Source organism: Mustela putorius, unplaced genomic scaffold (assembly GCF_011764305.1).
Source record: "Mustela putorius furo isolate JIRA1106 unplaced genomic scaffold, ASM1176430v1.1 tig00000765_pilon_pilon_pilon, whole genome shotgun sequence".
NCBI lineage: Eukaryota > Metazoa > Chordata > Mammalia > Carnivora > Mustelidae > Mustela > Mustela putorius.
Window position 1 is genome coordinate 10,093,935 of NW_025421470.1, and position 21,379 is coordinate 10,115,313.

Here is a 21,379-nt window from a genome sequence, read left to right on the forward strand (position 1 = left end):
GGCCTGGAAAGTGTGTTCCAGGGCAGAGGCACAGACAGTGAGAATGCAGAAAATCTTTACGGGAAGGGTATCTGCAATGGATGTTTGTTTAACAAAGTCCAGGGCAACTGTCTGCAAGTCTGCAAGGGAAGACAGGGGAAGACCAAAAGGTGCCTTCTGTTCCCTCAAAACTGTGCTCCCTCCACCCCATGGGAACTGAAGGCTACTCTCTCTCTGGCCCCGGGACATGGTGCCGGCAGAGAACAGGAGGTGTTTATCCATACACCCATCTTTTCTAGAAGCCAATGACTTACCCCCCAGCCCTTCATCAGAGAAAACTGTGCCTGAGTCCAGAGCTCTTTTCCAGACGTGCCTCAGACTGATGGGGCTGAGGGGAGAGGCCTCATGGCAAAAGTTGAACTGTTTCCCCTGGGAAGTGTCTGGCAACTCTAATGAGGACCGGCACTTTGCATTTATAGAGCGCCTTTCATCTGTGGCTCTCAAAGCTGCTCCACAAACATTAATTAACTCTCACACCTGTGAGGCAGGTGAGGCTGGTTACCCCCATTTTTAGAGATGAGGAAACAGGTTTGAAAGGAAAAGGGCTGTGGTGAGCCACCAGGGCTGGGGGTGGCTCTGCTGGAAGGGACTGGCTTTCTGGATTCCCAGCGCCCTGACCCAATGGCCCTAAGCGCAAAGCCAGGGAGCCTCCCTGGGACCAGGCTCCAAATATGGGTCCCAGAGGCTGTGCGTGGGGGAGACGTGGCCACACGCCTCCTTTTTTCCCTCCTGCAGGCAGCCTGCCACCTCCCAGGCCCTGCGATCTGGACAAGACCCCTCAAAACCCTGAAGGCCTTTAAAATGCAGCCTCCCTGGGCAGGTCTCTGCCTGGGCTTGGTGCTGGATGCTTCCCTTCCAGTAATTGCTGGAAGAATGAATGCATCTTAGCTCTACATGACTATCCAAGATGTGTATAGCCGGCAGAGACAACGGTTGGCAAATACCAGAGCTATTTCACAACCTCGCTTTTTCCAGGATCCAAAGCTGGTAGGAGCTGACTCACATTATCATGGGGTTTCACTGATAGCAACAATGTGCAAATCCCGTGTCTGCTACCTGGGCGCACTTCTAAGTGACCGCTTAGCCCTCCTTCCTTTTGCCATGCTGCGTTTTGACTCCCTGCCACAGAGGCCAGAGGAAATGGCCCTGAAGGACAGTGGGACTTCCAGGGAAATGCCTCTTTCAAAGCAGAGAAGGACCCCGTGCCTGGGGCCACCACAGCATGGGGTTCTAAAGGTAGCAGCAGAGCCCCAGGGGGCATCCTTTTGTTTGCAGAGCCGAGATCTTCCCTCCCAAGGGTCCAAGATGGGGAGATGCAAGCTGCCACCACCACCACCACCACCCCCAGGGCCCGCCCTGACACATCACCCTGGAAACTGACTCACATCTCTGAGCCCTGAGTCATATCCTGTTGTGCGTTTGGAGGCATCCAAGAGGGCATTACACCAGCTACCCATGACTGAGGTGAATCTGAAGGGCACCCTGGGAACTACCCTGCTGTCTTCCAAACAGAAAGAGGGAAAAAATCCTCCAGGGGAAAAAAAAAAAAACACCAGGATGGCCCTGAGGGTTTCTGTGTTCACCAAGCAAGTTTGGCTCTTAAAAATAGACGCCAGGGCCCCATGACATACATAACTGTCTGGTCTCTGTTTTTAAACGGCTCTGAAGGGTTACCAAAAGGTCGCATCTTTTAAAGATATCAGCCGAAGAGCCAAGGGAAGGGCCTTCTAACTATAATAGCCACACCACAGAGCTGCCAACCTCCTCCTGGCCCCTGGCAGAGAGATGATTGTGCTGTTGGGAATCCAGGTTTTGAGGGTGGGCATTCAAGACCCCAGAGAGGTAGGTGGTCCTAGTCAAACCAAAAGGGGTCTCTGGCCATGCTCCTATGTGGCCTGGTGGGGGCCTGGGGCCAAAGTTGGAAGTTTGAAACATTTCAAAGAACAACTTTCAGTTTTGTTGATTTTCTTTGTCACCTTCCTGTGCGACACCTTCTTTGTCATTCTGTTTCCCCGATTGCTACTTTAATTCTTATTATGTCTTTTCTTCTCCTTGCTTTTGGCTTATTTTGCTCTTTTTCCTCTAGTTTCCTAAGCTGGGAGCTTAAATTATTGATTCTGGACCACTCTTCTTTTCTAATATATGCATTCAATGTTTTAACTATCCCTGGAAGCACTGCTTGCACTATGTTCCACAAATAGTGAGAAGCTGGATATTCATTTAGTTCAAAATGCCTTCTAATTTCTCTTGAGAATTCTTAGTTTACCCATGGGTTACTTGGAGGTCTGTTGTTGAAGCTCCAAATATTTGTTCTAGGTAACTTTCTGTTGTTCGTGGGTGGTGGTAGTGGTGGTGTTGCTGTTGTTTTGTTTTTAGTATTAAATCCGTGCGGCCTGAGAATAAACTTTGTATGATTTCTGTTCTTTTAAATTTGTTAAGGTGTATTTTATGGCCCAGAATATGGTCTGTCTGGGCAAATGTCCCCTGTGAGCTTGAGAAGAAAGGGTATTCTGCTGTTGTTAAATGGAATCCTCTATAAATGTCAATTACATCAAGTTTGTTGGGAACACTGTTCAGGTCAAAATGCCCTAATTTTCTGCCTGCTTGATCCATAAGTTACTGGGAGAGGGGTGTCGAAGTCTTTAGCTAAGTGTATTTTTCTATTTCTTCTTGTAGTTCTAAATCAGTGTTTGCCTTGTGTTTTCTGACACTGTTCTTAGGTGCTTACATATTAAAGATTGTTACATCTTCTTAGAGAACGCAGTCTTTCATCGTCTTGCAATTCTCATCTTATCCCTGAAAATTTTCCTTTTTCTGAAGTTAGTTTTATATTAAATTAATACGGCTACTGCCGTTCTTTTGGTTAGTGTTAGCATGGTCTTACTACATCTCTTTACTTTCACCCTGAGTCTTTATATTTAAATAGTTTCCTTGTAGACAACATATAGTTGGGCCTTGTTATTAACTCATTCTGACAATCCCTGTCTTTAAATTGGTGCATGTAGAACATTCATACTTAAGTGATTATTGGTATGGTTGAATTCATATGTACCATGTTTGTTTTCTATTTCTATCTTTGTTTCTCCTTCCCTGTTGAGGTATAGTTTTGTAGAATATAGAATTCTTTAAACACTTGAAATATTTACGACACTTTTGCTTGTATGATTTTTGAAGAGAAGTTAGAAGTAATTCTTACCCTTGTTGCTCTCTGGGTAAGATGTTTCTGTAGATTATTCGGTATTTATCTAGGTGTTCTCTCAGCTTCTTGGATCTGTGGTTTGGTGTCCATCATTAGTTTTGAAATACTACTGGCCATTAATACTTCAGATGTTTCTTCTACTCTGTTTTCTTTTCTTTTTCCTTCTGATATTTCCACTATGCATATGTTACACCTTTGGAAATTTTCCCAAAGTTCATGAATGTTCTGTTTTAGGTTTTTCTGTTTGCTTTGTTTTCTTTCTTTGTTTTTTCTCTTTACATTTTAGTTTGGGAAGTTTCTATTGACATATTTTGGAGCTCATTGATTCTTTCCTCAACCATATCTAGTCTATTGATGAGCCCATCAAAGGCATTTCTCATCTCTGTTACAATGTTTTTCATTTCTAGAATTTCCTTTTGTATCTGAGAGTTGCCATCTCCCTCTTACATCACCCATCCGTTCCAGCATGATGTCTCTTTTTTCCATTAGAACCCTTAATATATTAATCATAATTAAATTCCCTGGCCAGTAACTCCAAAATCTGTGTCATATCTAAGTCTGGTTCTGCTGTTTGTTGTATCTCTTCAGACTACTTTCCTTACATTTTGGCATGCCTTGTTATTTCTGATTTGAAAGCTAGACATGAGGGGCACCTTGGTGGCTCAGTCAGTTAAGCATCTTATTCTTGGTTTTTGGCTCAGGTCATGATCTCAGGGTCCTGGGATCAAGCCCTACATCAGACTCCAGGCTGAGCATTGTGTCTGCTTGAGGATTTTCTCCCTCCCTGTCCCTGGCTCTTCTCCCTGCTCACACATTCCCCTCTCTGTCTTTCTCTCTCTAAAATAAATTAAGTAAATAAATAATAAATAAATCTTAAAAAGAAAGAAAGAAAGCTAGATGTGATTTATCAGATGATGGGAATGGATGTAAGTAAAACTTCAGTGTGAGATTTTATGGTCATCTAGCTAGGAGTTGGGCTGTGCTTCATATTTACTGTAGCTGTAGATGTCAGAGGCTTCAATTCCTCCAATATCCTTGTTTTCGTCTCCCTTGTTGCCTTTAGACTTCCCTAAGAACTCTTCTCTAGTCTCTTTGAACTGTAACCCACTGTTACTATACTGGATCCCATGAAAACCTGGAAGAATTCCTGATGCCAATCTCATGAAAGTGTCCCCACTCCAGTCCCCATACATGCACAAATGATTGAAGCTCCTAGAAGTTTCTTACTTTCATGGTAGTCTATACTTGGTCTCCAACAGTTTATCAAAATTACCAGTTAAGTGTTCCAACCAATTTACAGCTCCAGCAGCTTCTGGTCGTGGTATGCACACCTCACTCAGTATGATCTTCTATAGTCACCTGCCTCTCGAGATTTCAGGGTGGCGGTTTGCCCTACAGTCTCAGTTCCCTAACAGATCCAAGAAGAGTCATGAATTATCACTCTGTTCAGCTCTTTCCTTGTAAAGAGGGGAGTGGTGACCCCCAAGCTCTTTGCATTTCAGAGCTACAGCTGGAAGCAGCAGAACATCTTGACATCAGTTATTTGATAGGGTCATTTTTCACTCTGAATATATTTTGATATTGCTGCATCAAAAGGTGAAAGCACTCACTTTCTTACTGATGTATGCCATTGATCCCTCTGAATTCGCCACTCACATCCACCCTACCTTATCCCCAATCCCCCTTCTCTGACCTCATTTCAAAAGGAGAGGGGCTCAGTTTTAACCACTTTTTTGATGATCAGACATCTGAAAATAACCCATCACAAAACGACCTCAGTAAAGTGGCTGCATCAAAACATTATGTACCCTGAAAAATAACAGGAGGCAGAGAGGCTCAAATTTAAATTTTCTAATCCAGTCGTTTTATTAATGGACATGTGAACTGATTGAGATTGGGTCTTTGCCCCCTCTATCCTTACCTCAAATCTCCAGTTTTCTTGCCTTTTACCACTTAATCTCTGTAGCCCAGTTCCTCCCGGGTGCTGAAGACCAGCAGGCAAACTTTTTATCAGTGAATGGCATGATATTATTACTTGAACCTCACCCTGGAGCAGGAGTGTATGGCCTTACCAATAAATTATCAGATAAATCCCTTGGCATGGGTTTATTTTCCTTTTTAATAATATAATCATAAAAAGTAGTCAGACGTACTGAGCATTTAATGTGGCCAAAAAATGTGCTACTTGCTTTTACATATGGCTTATCTCACTTATTCTTCACTACTATCATTTGAAGTAAGAGAACTACATACCAGAGAATATAAGTGACTTGCCCAGGCTAAAGGCAGAATTCGGACTGAAATCGATCTATCATTTAAATTAGGTGCTTTCCCTAGTCTGTTCCTTGCAGAGGCAGAACGTAAGTGCGTAATAAATGCCATTAGGGTTATCTCTAATGTGGGAACAGCTGTTTGCAAGTCCAGATTAGGCAGATAATCCACCAATTCACCTGAATACAGGTCCGCCACTCGCTGTAATTCCCTAAAGGCAAGGACTATAGTCCATTCACTACTGAGTCCCCAAAACAGTGACCCTAGTAAAGCAAAAATGCTCATTGGCAACATGAATGAATGAGGATATGAATAACTTCATGAGCCCATGAATTAATGAAAAAATTAATTAATGTGAATGAATAAATGAAGCAACTCTCAGTGCCCCAGGAAGAAACCTTTCCAAGCATCATCTATTCCCAGGATCTTCACTGATACCAGACTAGAAGCTCCAATGGGTCAGGAACGACATTGGCCTTATTCATCAGGCTATTACTAGCTAAGTTAGCACATGCCTAGCACATACTAAAATTTCAGTAAACTTTCGTTCTTTTCGATGGACTGACTTAGCAGAGGCACTCCATTGAAGAACAAGTAGCCCTACTGTCTGGAGAATGACTGACAGTGGTTCTCTTCCTCAGCCTGTGGCTTCTTTCCTGGATAACTTCCATCTTCTCCCTCCCTACTTCCTCTTCCCAGCATAGGTGTATTTATTGTTACAAGCACTATTCTTCACCCCACCCTTCCAACTGAATCTTTCTTAAATCTGATTAACATACAAGTTCAGCAGAGAAATACTGTATACCATCAGTTTGAATTAGAATCCTACACTATTGGAAGGGGCTTTGAGATCATGTCTTTTCAGAGAGGAAAATAAGGGTGTATAAACAAGTGGTTTAGGCTCAAAGACAAGCATGGAGGCCACTTATCCTACTTACCGTGCCTCTCATTCCCATGGTTGGGGTGGCCCACAGTACTGCCCAATATTTCCACACCTGCCTTCTTGTGTTCACGTTGGCCCCATGAGACTGGTAACAGTAAACTCAGCATACATCATATCATCAGTCCTAGTTTTTTTGTTCTATTTGGTGCTTTGGGGTTTTTTATTAATAATACACATAGAATTAGAAAATACCCAAAAAAACCTGACATGAGAAGCTCGCCATCACCACCTTCTGGCCCACCGCTGGCAATGAATCCAAACGCAGCTCACTCTGGTCACATGAATGAAAAATGATAATGCAGAGGTCCTTTGGGGTTTTAGTGCTAGCCCTCCTCTAACGCTGGAAAGCTACGTTGTGGTGTGAAGCAAGAATGTTGAATCTAAAACCCTGTGTTAAAAAAAAAAAAAAAACAATCACAGAACTTGGACTTTAATCATAAAGATCATTTTACCAAAGCATATTTTTTAAAAGGCTGTGAAACATTATGCAACGTTTGCATGGTTTAATTATGAGTTTAGAAAAGCCTAGCACAACTTTTTCACTACAGTAAAACATGACAGAGCATGAATCATGGCATAATACTTTATGCTTACTGTGGTTTTAGACATGGGGTTAGGGGTGCTGGGCTGTCTACACAGCAAGGCATGAATTACTGAACCGCAATTCACACCCCGGAGGACTTTATGACAATTATAAAACCTCTTTTGTTTGCTTCTTAAATGATTAAAATATTTGAGTACTATATATTCATCCAGCAAATGTGTATATCTAGGACATATGCATGTCTTACAAAAATATCTGAGTCTATAATTTATTTTTCACTTGGAGCAAAACCCTTATAGTAATACAGGAATGTTGAACAATCTGCTGTTTTGCTCTTTCAGTTACTAGAAACACTGTTACCTGTAAGGCTGTGCAGGATCTTTGACTATAGTGGATCTTTCATTTCCACTGAGTTTAGAATGGACCAGCTATTTTATTCTCTGCCTTCTGCTCAAATTCCCCCAAATTCAGAATGGAATGAGGACCCTTCTTTAATATTAGGTTTCAGAGATTCTAAGTGAAAATATTTGCCCAGATATTCCAAGCTTAAAAATTGAGTTATTTGAAAAGAAAGAAACTGATCCACATGAGGGACGGGGACTGGGAGGGAGGGGGGAGTGGGGGGCAGGTAGTTGGCAGGCAGAAGAGCCGGGGATCCAGGTAGATCTATCTCTAAACCCCTGATTCTGTAATCCACTCTGCCGGGCTTCAGACAGATAAACAGAAACAGCAAACTTGAACTGCTGGAAAAGAAAAGCCCCTGAAGGAAGGAGAACTGGATATTTCACGAGTAGAAAGAACTCACTTCTTTATGTCCTGGCACATACACAGCCTACACCCAGCATTTTCCTGAGAAACGTTGCTCTTTCTAAATTTACTCCCAGCTTCTTGTAGCTCTGGCTATGAAGACCCCTGGGAACTAGTGTAGTCCATAGAGAAGGTGGGACACAAAGAGAAAATCGATGTTTAACCCTAAAGAAATGGAAGGCTATCTTGTGGGGGAACTGTTCCCATTCAACTTTTCTTACACGTGTTGCCTGAGATTAGAGGGTTCGTTCATTTTTTTCTTTTCCTTTTCATCTGCACTGTGATGCTTTTGAAAACTAAGACTCCTATGAATGCTAGAGTCAAATTTACAAAATCCTCTTTACCTCAATCTTCTGAAGTCAGAGTTTTGTCTCTTCTCTATCCCAGTCCCCACTTAATGGCTGTCTATAAAACACTTGCTCAACATTCTGCCCTTTAAACATTGCAAACTTGAGGTCTTGAAAAGGTGCAGGACACCTGTCGGTCTGGGTTGGTAGAGCCAGATCTCTACTGCTGGGCTTGTGAACAAATCCTCAGGTCTCATCATCAGCTTCCCAGCCAGACCTTTTCTAAATTCCTTGGGAGAGAATTCACCTAAATAGAGGATATTTGAAAGTCCTTGGCATATTTTTGCCAAAGTTAAGGAAAAAAAAAAACCTCTATGTTCTTTTTTGCTTACTGAGCACAGATGGATAGGTGATCCACCTGAGTTTATAAAATCTTTCTGAGGATGAGAATTGTAACTCTTGCTAAAGCTGAAATTGTCTGGGTGGTTGATATGTGCTGTAGTTTAACAGGTGAGCATTAACACTTCTACCTGGAAAGCATATTCAACCTCTCCCATCATTGTTATCATGATTAAATCAAACCTCCGGAAGAAACAGTTATCAGAGGAAAATCTTCAAGAATCACACATAAACTGTATTTCAGTGTCTCTCGGGGGAGGGCGGAAATCATCCAACAAAAGCAAATACTTGGATTTACTAGACACTGGTCAGCAGGCCACAGGCATGTATGACATATTTAAACAGAGGTGACTAGTTTTTTATTAAGAGATTTGTTTTTTCTTAAACCCCACCCCATTCTACATTTGATTGACCTCCCTGATTCTCTGCAGACACAAGGCAGATCCAACCATCCCCACCGTGGTCCTACGATCAGTCCTACCAGTACCTGGGATCGATCGCCTCACCTTCTGTACATCCAGCAACACCCATCTCACCTGGACGGGCCAGCGGCATGACAACCCTCTCTGCAGAGCTTTCCAGTCGACTCACAAGTAAGCTGCTTGAACACACCCTTTGAAGTCAAGCTAGAGTGGAAGGTTCGAGAGACTGGAGATGCATAAAGGGTTTGGCAGTCATTCAGGGATGGGGGTAAAATTGTGGTTTAAATACAAGGTTGTTTAAGTCCCGTGTCCATTCACTGATTTTCCCTGACATCTGGCGAGAGAGATTATGAATATGAAAGAAGAAAAGGATTCTTTGAACATTTCGGGGTTGCTCTCACCTTTGGCAGAGAGAGGTAACAGCTGGGGGATTAAATAATATACAAGGCCAAAGAAATCAGCTCCTAGGACTCAGGAGGGACTGTCCCATTTGATGGTGGCAAGCTTTCACAGGTCATGTGAACAACACTGGGGTACCTGTAGAATGGGAAACAGCTACACCCCAAATGAGACATTTTGAACTAAGAGATCTTCATCCTGGATTAGAGGAACAGAATGGAAAGCTCGGGTGTCGTGGTTAGCATAATTGTTGTTAATACGAGCTCATTAAATATTAGTCATTTAACCTATGAGACCTTTTGGGCTTGGCACTCACCTTTGCTCGTGGGCAGGGAAATCAGAGTTAGAGAAAAATTCCTTTGTTGAAAGCAAAAGAAGAAACTCCCTGTTTGGAGCTTTGAAATTGGAGCTGGACCAAACTGTGAAAATACTTCAGAGAACTTCAGCATTATGAAGCCTGCAAACACACTTCATATGCGTGGGGAGGAGGGTGGTTGTTTTTGCTTTTCAGTTCTTGAGATCAGATTATAGTAGATTAGGGGGCAGGCAAAGGGGCAAAGGCGTCATGTCTGCCATTTTAAATGTCGGATAATGTGGTGTTTTCCAGACAGTTGTGATTACTTGAGATTTCACCAAATGCTTTAGCTTCTTTTTGGAGCTTCTCAACAGCACCATCATTGGCATCTGGGGCCAGAGAATTCTTTGTGGTAGGTGGGGGGGCGGGGGCAGGGGGGTGCTGCCCTGTGCACTGTAGGATATTCAGCGGCATCTCTGGCCTTTAGATACAGCAACAGGTCCACTCCCCTGCACAAGATGACTAAAAATGTCTCCAGACACTGTCAGATATCTGGAGGGCGCCCAGCTGTCCCCTGGTTGAGAACCACCATCTTCGAGTATTCTTAGGTGCTGTGGTAAAATGGAAAAGCCAAAAAGCCAACTTAGTTGCCCACTTTTTGTATTAATGCCAAGATTTTCAGGGCACCTGCTGGCCTAAGGAGTTGAGGAAGTAGCATAAGAATGATGACGTCAGTTCAGCTTGTTGTTTCAGAAGTTCTGTTCCCTCAGGACCAGTTTGACTCCAAAGGCACTTGTCAACTTTTATTGATTCTTCTCAGAGCACTGCTCTGCTCTCTACATCTAAAACAATCACTGTTTTCCTTGGTAATGTGCCTGCTGTGGGTCTCTGGGAATGTATTACGTAAGACTTTTGACTTGGTCACCACCCAAGATCCGCACCTTATGGTTTCAAGAGCCCTCAGGGGGCAGCCGCTCCAGCTGACCAGTGTTCAGATGCGAGGGTGACTTTTCTTTTTTTTTAAAGGGAATGGGTAATGTGTGCCTCCAAGTCCCGTGCTGCTGTGAACGCTTCTGAATAACTGGGACCTCAGTTACCCAAGGAGTGGGGAAAGGACGTTTTATGGTCTGAGGGTGTGAAGGACACAAAACCCACGTCTCATCTCAGCACCCAAGAATTATCTTTCCCTGTCTTGGAGGGAGGGTGCGAGAGAATTCCAGATGAGCTTTTCCCGGTGGCAGAGAAAGGCATGGGAGATTGCTCTTCAACTTGGCAGATCTCCCTCTGAGAAATCAAGCCTGGAGTGCGGGCCTGAAAAACCTTGTCATACGCCTGGGGGCAGTAGGGGGTTGCGACACATGAAAGCAAAGTGGCTGCCCTGGCTGCCAGCTTTGAGAACCTGACACTGCTCTGCTCCTGCTTTTCCTTTTAATCCTGCCCAGAGCTCTGTGTTCAGCCCCTCTCCCCACCCCCAGCCCCACCTGGACTTCCTTCTGCACCAGGGACTTGCACACTCGTTCTCTCTTTCTCCTTTGCAGACAGTCTCCACACCTTGTCTGAAAAGAGATGTCATCTGGAGGTTTTCCTTTATTTTTTTTTTTCTTTAAAAAAAATTAATGTTTAGCTGCCAACCTGGGCGACAGACAGCATGCATTAATCTGAGTCATGCAAAAGATCCTTTTAAGGCTGCCATTATCTGCTCAAGCTGTTTAATCCTTTGGGGGCAGTGGGAGGGGCTGGAGTGGGACAGCTTTCATCCACGTCAAGCTGTGGAACAAACACTTGAGCTGTCATGGCAAATATTTAGCCCCATCGGTGGGGAAACATTTCCAACTAAAATACCTGAACCTCCTAATCCCCAGATTTCCTACTCTTTAAAAGCTCCCTGTGACTATCTGGGGTCTCCACCCCCACCCACTATGGAATAAGGGGGCACTGGGCCAGCCCAAAGGGCAAATGGGCGACAGTGGGGTGATTGGTGCATGACAGTGGGGCTCAGTAGGAAATGTCAGATGAGACATAAAAATGGAAACAAATATTTGAATAGATCATTTGAATCAGAACATATCTAGAGGGCCAAAGATCTTTTATTATCAAAATGTGTGGGGAGAGAAAGCTCACTTTTGTCCAGTGGTGCGGTGGAGACAGGAGAATCACGGGCAGTATGGAGGATCTTTCAGATACTCTGCCCACAAGTGAAAGAACTATTTTCCTCTGACAGCTGAGACCATAACATCATTGCATTACTTATGTCCGTGACCAGCCACGGACTCACTGGGGATTACGGTAACTTGGTACCATCACCACATTACCACGTAGTTGTTGGAACAGACTGGCAGAGCATGTCCAGACATCACCATGAAACAGGGTGACCTTTCATTCATTCTCCAGTGGATTCACCTTTTTGTCTCAGGGCAAATGAAGCAAGAGGAATACTGGGCAGAGTCATTAATTTGTGTCCAGAGTCTTGCATCAGATGCCAACAAATTGATTGTATTTGCCTAATGCTCTTCCTCCTACCTCAGCTTCTCCCTAGACTATAGAAATCTAACTGGAAAAATAGAGTCAAGCTTCCTGTCACAGCTCTCTGGGTGAGCAAAAACAAGTGACACAGAGCTTGCTCACAGACGGCCCCAGTAAGTGGCCAGGGACAAACCGTGTGGAATGAGGTGCGGCCTGGCTTCAGGACGAGCTAGAGTGTGGCCGTGGAAGGGCAGCCCCAGAACCACTGTCAGTTTACAACGTTTTCCCTGCCCACATGTCTGACTGGCTTTGAAAAGATTAACAGGAGTGTTTGTTTGAAAGTCAGACTCCTGGTTTCCTCATTAGCACAGAGATTGGCTACAGGCTTTGGTTGTTTCTATAAACTTTAATTACCTCTCTGATGAGGGGTATATACCTCCTCATCACATTCACCCCAAATTTATAGAGGAGTTTGGAAAGAGAGAAAGGGGAGAAGGGGGGGGGAAGGGGGAGAGAGAGAGAGAGAGAGAGAGAGAGGGGATGAGAGAGAGAGAAAGGCAGAAAGAGAATGAGAACACTAGCTCTCCCTGCTGGAATAATAGGCTTGAAATATGAGGAAGTTGATCAACCCCGGAAGCCTTCCAAAAACAGATTAATCCACCCTGGTAGCTTTCCTTTCAGAGCAAACTCTTGGCTCTGTCAAGTTTCTCTATGGGCCTGAACACAAAAGGACACAGACTACATGCCATCCTGAGCTTGGACTTACTCTGTATGTTGATTTGGGAGCTGAAAAACTTTTAAACATTTAATTTTGCCTCTGCTATCTTTTGGGTTTGCTGCTGTAAAGACTACAGCCCTGGCCCAGTCATTTGATTAATAATTCTGAGGAACAGGATACCATCTTACATCTACATGGTGATTCTCAGTCGGAGAGTGGGGGAATGGTTACCCTGCTTCACCCTACCCCCGGAACATTTGGCAGTGTCTGGAGACAATGTTAGTTGTCACAATGCAGGGTGTGGGAGCGCTATGGACATTTGGTAGGCAGAAGCTAAGAATGCTCCCAAACATACTACAATGCAAGGGACAGCTCCCCACACCCCCAACAAATATATATCTGGCCCAAAATGTCAACAGTACCACTGCTGAGAAACTGATCTACAGGACACGAGGAACACTTCCTGGCACCCAAAGCCCCTAGTAGTTCCCAAGGGCAGCCTATGGTAAAGAAAAATATTCCCAAAGGCAGTCTATGGTAAAGAAAAATGCAGAAGGATGCAATGAAGGCCAAAGCCAGTTTCTGAGACCAGAAATGCAGAATCCTAACAAAGTGAGTTTTCTAGACAAAGTTTTGTCATTCCTGTTAAAACTTAAACATGTGGAAAAATGGAGTGGATAAATCAAAGCCCTACAGCCATTTGTGTTAACAAATCATTGAAGCACGAGGGAATACCAGGCGACACTGAGGTCCTATTTTGCTAAAAATGTGGAAGTAGTCTAAAGGCACATGAGAGGGGAGGAAGAGTGGTATTGATACTCACTGACAACCACTCACAGTCACTACTATGGCATGCATTAGGTAGAATCATAAGAAACTGACAATTTTAATTGTTTGAAACCTACAGAAATAGCAGTTTCCTGTGATTCAACATAAATATTATGTATGCTGTATTATAATGTTATTACATATTAGGATTATAACACAGTATCATATTATATATGATATATTCTATTAATATTAATCTATGGATGCATCTATCTCATACTATCATATAATTACTATCATATAATTTTATAAGTTACATATTATTATATTAATATCACAGATTAAATTTATATTAATATTGGCATATTAATATATTGATTATCAACGACTGGCAAACTTTTTTCCATAAAGGACCAGATACTTAATATTTTAGGCTTCCCGGGTCCCACGGTTTGTCTGTGTCATGACGACTCCACTCTGCAGTGGTCGTTCTTCAGTAACTAGGAGAATTCCTAATAGGAGTGAGGCTCATTCCAGTGAAACTTCATGCAGGGCAACGGATATGAGCATTTCACATAATTTTCACGTCAGAAAATACAATCCTTCTTTTCACTTTTTTCAACCATTTAGAAAAGTAACTCATTCTCACCTTGGGGGCCATACAAAAACTGGTGGCGTCGAAAAGGTGGGTTTGCCAACCCTGTCATTACCTCGATATTACAAGTATTATATTTATATATAGTATGTGTTATGTTACACTGTATTGCATCCTATTATACTGTAATGACCTTGTAGCCTATCCCACCTTACATTCCGTGACTCCCTGAGTCACCACCCTCTGTCACCGCAGACCATCACACTGCATGCTGGGTAGGCAGCCAACTCCCTTGGCTCCCGGGGCAGCAGCATTCTGGGTAATCATCCGGTGGGCGGGGCGTGGGCGGGAGGACCATGGCCTCCCTGGCTCCCATCTCCCACCTCACCATCTTTTCTCTCCCGCCCCCACAGCGGCCCCCGACCTGACGGCCTTCGGCGACCCACGCCAGTTCCCTGCGCTGCCCTCCATCTCAGACCCTCGCATGCACTACCCCGGAGCCTTCACCTACTCCCCGACGCCCGTCACGTCGGGCATTGGCATCGGCATGTCGGCCATGAGCTCGGCCACGCGCTACCACACGTACCTGCCGCCGCCCTACCCTGGCTCGTCGCAGGCACAGGGCGGCCCCTTCCAGGCCAGCTCGCCCTCCTACCACCTGTACTACGGCGCCTCGGCTGGCTCCTACCAATTCTCCATGGTGGGCGGCGAGCGTTCGCCGCCGCGCATCCTGCCGCCGTGCACCAACGCCTCCACCGGCTCGGCGCTGCTCAACCCCAGCCTCCCGAACCAAAGCGACGTGGTGGAGGCTGAGGGCAGCCACAGCAACTCGCCCACCAACATGGCACCCGCTGCGCGCCTTGAAGAGGCTGTGTGGCGGCCCTACTGAGGGCCCCGCGGCAGCCCAGCGGGAGGAGCGCCCCTGCCCAGGCCCAGCCTATGCTCTGGAGAGCCCATGGGTATGGGGTCCGTGGCCGGCACTGCGGAGGGGGCGCGCCCCTGCCAACCGGGTTCTGGGATCTCACTCTGCTCCGCACCCGCGACCACCCCCACCCCGGCCCTGGGGCACTCGGGCCCCCTGGCCGCCTGCACCCCGAGGCCATGCGAAGCGCCATTGCTGTGGGCCCGGCTCACCTTTTCCGAACCTGACCCAACAGGAGGGTGTCCGCTTCACCACCACGTGGACACGTCGTAAGGCAAACAGGAAGATTCCCAGAGGGAAACTGTGAATGCTTCTGATTTAGCGATGCTGTGAATAAAAGAAAGATTTTATACCCTTGACTTCACTTTTTAACCAAGTTGTTTATTCCAAAGAGTGGAATTTTGGTTGGGGTGGGGGCGGGGAATGCAACTCCTCTTGTTTGGTATCTAATTTGTATTTTTTAGTTTTCTTTTCCAGCACCTTATAAATTGCAAAGTGCATATTTGCATTTGGGGTGGTTTTTATTTTTATATATATATATATATATATATATTAAAAAATTGAGCTTGCTTCTTTCTTGCTTTGACAATTGAAAGAAATATGATTCCTTTTTTCTGTAAGTTTTATTTAACTTTTCTTTTGGACTTTCGTGTAGTTGTTCTTTTGAGAAACAGCTACAGCTTTGGGTCATTTTCAACTACTGTATTCCCACAAGGAATCCCTAGATATTTATGTATCTTGTTGTTTAGACACTTACTTATGTGTTGATACTTTTTTATTATTTAAATGTACTTATATTAAGAAGAAAAATATCAAGTACTACATTTTTGTTTTTGATAGTAGCCAAAGTTAAATGTATCACATTGAAGAAGGCTGGAAAAAAAGGATGAGCAATGTGATGACTTGGTTATCTAAATATTGTTTACATTAAACTCCCTTTCATGTTAATCAAACGAGTTGGTAGCTAATGCAGCAATGTTTTTAATGCTTTTTAGATACTGAGGGTCACTTGAAGGATCTGAAGTATGGAATTTTCTGCCAAGCTCAACAAAGGGTCTCATACCTGACTCCCTCCTTTCCAACAGAGAAGGTCAAATCTGGTTCCAGGAGGTTCAGATAGTTGTCAATGATTGCACCTCTGGAGAGGATTTATTTTCTGCCTAGGGGTTTGCTCCCTCTATGGGCTTGATAATTCTAGTCAGGCTTTGTAACCATTGAATCCAAAGTAAACTATGTGGAAGAGCAGTATCCACATGGGAACCGAAAGAACGGATTTATGGGTTTCTTAACTGCTCCCTTCTGGAGTAGTAAGGAGATCATCTGAATCCAGAATTCAGATTTTTTACCTCCAAGAAAATACTCCTATTTGATACAGTACCTGTTCATTGACTCAGAACAAAACTTGTGGCTGTTCCCCAAGGCTGGGAGTGGAAGAAACTAGACCTGGTGTCTTTGGTGTCTGAAGGTCTCCAGCTGAATTTTCATAGGGTGGCTTGGAAGCAGACCTGAACAGGACAGTTTTCCTCGGTGTGCTTCCATGGAGTCACATAGGAAAGCATCATCCCCCCTGGGCCAGACTCCATCCCAAGCTGTTCATTCAGCAGCTATCTTTGCATTGCTTTCACCAGGCTGAGACCCTACCAAATGGGGTATGTGCACTTTTATCTGTGCATCAGCATGACAGGAAAGATTCATGTCGCAGCTGCCCATGGCTACAATTCAAAAGTATCCAATGTCACTGTAAATTTTTATTGGAGAATTTGGTCAGAATGCAGTTGTTGTACAACTCATAAATACTAACTGCTGATTTTCACATATGTGTGCTCAAAATGATCTGGTTGTTATTTAATGTACCTCTTAAATTAGTTGAAATGATTTCAGGTCAACTCTGAAGAGTATTTGAAAGCAGGACTTCAGAACAGTGTTTGATTTTTATTTTATAAATTTAAAAATTCAAATTAGAAAGATCTTTGGCTGCAGGCAGCAAAACAGCTGGTCTTATTTAAAACAACTTGTTTTTGAGTTTTCTTATATATATATATATTGATTATTTGTTTTACACAGATGCAGTAGCACTTTGGTAAGAAAGAGTAAAGCAGTTTGTATTGTCAGGTCATTCTTATCTAGAAAAGAGCTCAGACAGATCTTGGAGAAATTCAGAATATATTCATTTTAGACATAATCCTCTCTTCATGATTCAATTTAATGTCTTATTCTGTATTATGTTTTTGTGGCAAAATTGTCCTTAAATGTCAGCAAATTGAAAATTTTTATTTTTGGAAAGGACTTTTGGCCCCTTGACCCCAAATCAAACCTAAGTGTTCTCAACACATGTTGCCATATCTGACCTGACAAAATGTTGGGGGAAAATGAAGGAAAAAAAATTATATTTTTCAGTTCATTTCTGGTACCTGAACATATTCCAACTCAAAACCAGCCTAATGCCCTAGAAAGGGGATCAGACAATGCTTCACACTGAACCTTCACTCTCAAAGGCATGTATGAGGAGGGCTTGTCACTTTGTTGGAGTCCCACTGGTTTGGCTAGTCAGAGTTTCACAGACCCTTACCAGCATATTAGTACTTAATCGTTACAGAAAAAATTAAATCAAACTTTAGTATTTTGGAGATAGGTCTCACATAACACTTAATGTTCCTCTCCCCCGCAAAAATTGTATTCATTGCCTTCAGGTAAATTAAGGTGGTCCTTTAATCAAGGAGACCCTTAAGCCAATAATATAATAACTGGATGTATCTGGAAGCATTGGTCCAAGAGAAGAAAGATTAAGCCATTTCTACTGCTTGTTCATGCCTTTATTTATAATTTCAACATGGACATGTATTTTAATTCTTTTCGGTTTTTCTCACTATATTTCTTATATGACTTATATTTCTTTCTTCTGCTGGCCCCCTGATAACTGCTTCTGTTTCTCTTCTCCCTCCATCAAACCTCTCCTCCTTCCTCCATTCTCTTGCTTTATGTAAGGAGACAGCATACACACCCCCAACTTCATACCAAGTGTCCAGAACACGAGGAGCTGCAGGTCTCCTCGCTTTACATAAAGGAACATGGTGAGTCAGCCTTTCTCCTGCTCATCATGGGTTTCTTCCAGCAGAACAGAGACATTGCCAACCATTTTGGATCTGCTTGCTGTCCAAGTGCAGCAACCGAAGCCTTCCTGGACAAATTACAATCAGTGAGTTAATAGACAGCCTTACTGCTGCCTCACATTTCTGTGCAGATAAACAGAAATGCTCTGACTGGAAAGGAAATGAATGGTTTCACTCAAATGTCCTGCAATTTAGGATTGCAGGTTTCTTTCCTGAAAGGCCTGCTTCCTTAGGACATTCCATCCTGGCAATTTTTGTTTTTGGTGGTTTTGTTTTCTGGGGTACAACATGTTTGGGGTCTTTTATACATGAAAAATCAGTTAATAATCTCAGAAAACATTATTTTTTTTACATTTGAACAAAATATCTTTTTGTTTACCTGCAGTATACAATCATTTGGGGTTTAGTTTGTTTGTCTGTTTGGAGCTTTTCCCCTCCCTTTAGCCAGATCAGTACTGAAGAGGCTGATCATTTGGCATTTTTTTTTCCTTCCAGAAGAGTTGCATCAACAAAGTTAATTGTATTTATGTATGTAAATAGATTTTAAGCTTCATTATAAAATATTGTTAATACCTGTAATAACTTTTTTTTTCAATTTTTTTGTGTGTGTTTCTAAGGACTTTTTCTTATGTTTGCTAAATACTGTAGACAAAAAAATGCTTCTTTCTACTTTGTTTATTTTAGAATTAAAGATGAGCTACTTTTTATTCACTTTTGTAAAGAGCTAATAGCATGGTTCCAATTTTTTTTTTTAAGTTCACCTTTTGTTCTAGGGGAAATGAATGTGCAAAAAAAAAAGAAAAAAAGAAAAAGAAAAAGAACTGTCGGTTATTTGTGCTATTCTGGATGTATAAAAATCAATGGAAAAAATAAACTTCCAAATTGAAATGACAGTAAAACACATCTATTGAAAAAGTAACAATGGGAATTGCAGTCCTGCTTGGACAGGCCCCACCTAGTGTCTATTTGTGTACCAGTTACTGGATCTGTTCACAAGGCATCCTGGAAATTTGTGTGTGCTTTCTTTCTCCCTGGTACTGACATATTGAATACTTCCCTAAAGGGAACTGTCAATCTCGAGGTTTAAACCAGATACCCTATGAGAGAACACCACTCTTCCAAGCCCTTGTCCAAGGTGTTTCCAGACAGGGCAGGAGAGCAGGCACTCCATTGTAGTCCACTGCTCAGAGTTAGAATGTCCATCCCCGCTGCTGCCGGCAGGATTCCCCATACCCAGCCTGGGCAGGGCAGCTGGACTGCTGCTGCCCAGGAGCCTCTGAGTCTTTACTTTTTTTGTACCACAGTTTCTTCTGTAAATCCAATATTATCACTAGTGAATGGCAAATAAACAGTTTGGCAAGTACAGACACCATAGCACACTGGTATTGTCTTTTTCTGAAATGGAGGAGCTGAGAAGCCAAGTGAAGCCCCTTCAGCACACAGAACATCTTCAAGCGAGCTCTTCATAGGCTCGCCAGGCTTCAGGCTGACATCTGTGCCTTCTCTGCCCTATGCATCCTGCATCCCCTGGCTTCTGAGGCCAGGAGGGACCAGGTAAAGCCCAGGACCCCAGTGCTGCCTCTCTGGGTATGCAGGAGCAATGTCTGTATATTTCATGTCTGTTTAAAAAATAATAATGATTTTAAAATGTTAATAATAATTCAAAAGAAAGACATGGCATTTGCAAACATGAGTGAAAAGGGTGGATATTCAATAGGAGGCCAGTCACCATCCCCAGCCTCCATTTCTTTAAATCATGGGAATCAGTTTTGAGCTGTGATAGGGAGTTTTTTTTTTTTTTTTAAAGATTTTATTTATTTGACAGACAGAGATCACAAGTAGGCAGAGGCAGCAGAGAGAGGGGGAAGCAGGCTCCCTGCTGAGCAGAGAGCCCGATGTGGGGCTCGATCCCAGGACCCTGTGATCATGACCTGAGCCGAAGACAGAGGCTTTAACCCACTGAGCCACCCAGTTGCCCCGATAGGGAGTTTTTTACAAGGTCTTCCCTCACCACCCCACGGGGCCAAACATTATTCATATTTCAGCCTCGAGACTATGTGACCCAAATCACCTCCCGACCAAGAGCCACCAGCTAACCCTCCTTCCCAGTTCTTTTTGCTGCCATCTCAGGGTCTCCCATGGTCTGCAGGGTGGCCACGAAGAATGTCAGGAACCCCTGCAAGTGGGATCAAAAGAAATGACTGGCCCTGGGAAGTCATAGTTAAGGAGAGGAGGCAGGAGGTGGGTGGGAGGATCAGGTTATATATGTTCAGAAAGGGAGCCTAGTGGGGCTGCTGAGCATGTTCTCAGGAGCCTAACTGCCTGGGTTTGAGTTCGAGTTCTGCCTCACGCTGGGCAACAACTTAAACCAGTGGCCTAGCTCTTCTCACCTATAAAAGAGATACTAATGCTATCAGTTAGGAGATCTAAATAATTTAATACACATGAAACTCTGCATAAAGTGTTGGCACATAATACACACTCAGTAAATGGAAATACACAGAATAATACTGCTCATTATTAACAACATGAACAGCATCAAATAAAAAGTTAAAATATTTTCCACTTCTCCCAATCCATGCCCTGCTATTACTGCTAACTGGGTGGTGTTGGCCATTCCAGACTTTTTTCTATACCCATAATATACACCATATACTTTATCGCATCCATGCAAAAAGACATCATACAATATGTATCATTGCTCACCTTTTGACTTAATATAAAATGCGTGTCTTTCAGCACAGTTAGACCTACTTCATTCTTCTTAATGACTACACTGCATGAAAGTGTATGGTTGGACTCATTCATTTACCCTCCCCTTACTGAGAGACAGTGAAGGTGTCCGCTGTGTCTTGCTACACAACAGTTCTCTGCATATATCTTATGACCTCATGTTTGAATTTTTATACATTCAAAAGGAACTGCTAGTTCAAAGCGATTTTGCATTTTGACAGATACCTCCAGTATGCTCTTTCAAAATGTTTTATTGAATTAGATTTCCATGGGCCATGTGCTAAGAAGCAGAAAACAGAAACTTGCCAGGTAAATACTTGATGACCACTGTCTGTAGCAGATTTCTAAACTAGATCTTAGTGTCAGAGAGTACCTTAGTACCTTCCGAAGTGCTTAAGACATGCCAGAGGGGGAGTGAATTAAAAATAACACATATTTAAGTGCTTACTACAAGCTCGGCTCTAG

The 21,379-nt window shown here is 43.3% G+C and overlaps 1 protein-coding gene across 10 annotated transcripts in view; it reads left to right on the top strand.

The window, feature by feature from the left end:
* Positions 1–19,550, top strand: part of RUNX1 (RUNX family transcription factor 1) — a 264,881-nt gene extending 245,331 nt beyond the window's left edge. For all 10 annotated transcript variants that reach the window (XM_004757540.3, XM_004757539.3, XM_004757544.3 and 7 more), the window contains 2 exons: positions 8,921–9,082; positions 14,563–19,550. In XM_004757540.3, coding sequence (XP_004757597.2) covers positions 8,921–9,082; positions 14,563–15,038 — 638 coding nt within the window. In that variant the 3' untranslated portion in view covers positions 15,039–19,550. The remainder of the gene's footprint in view (positions 1–8,920; positions 9,083–14,562) is intronic.
* Positions 19,551–21,379: the final 1,829 nt, after the last annotated feature.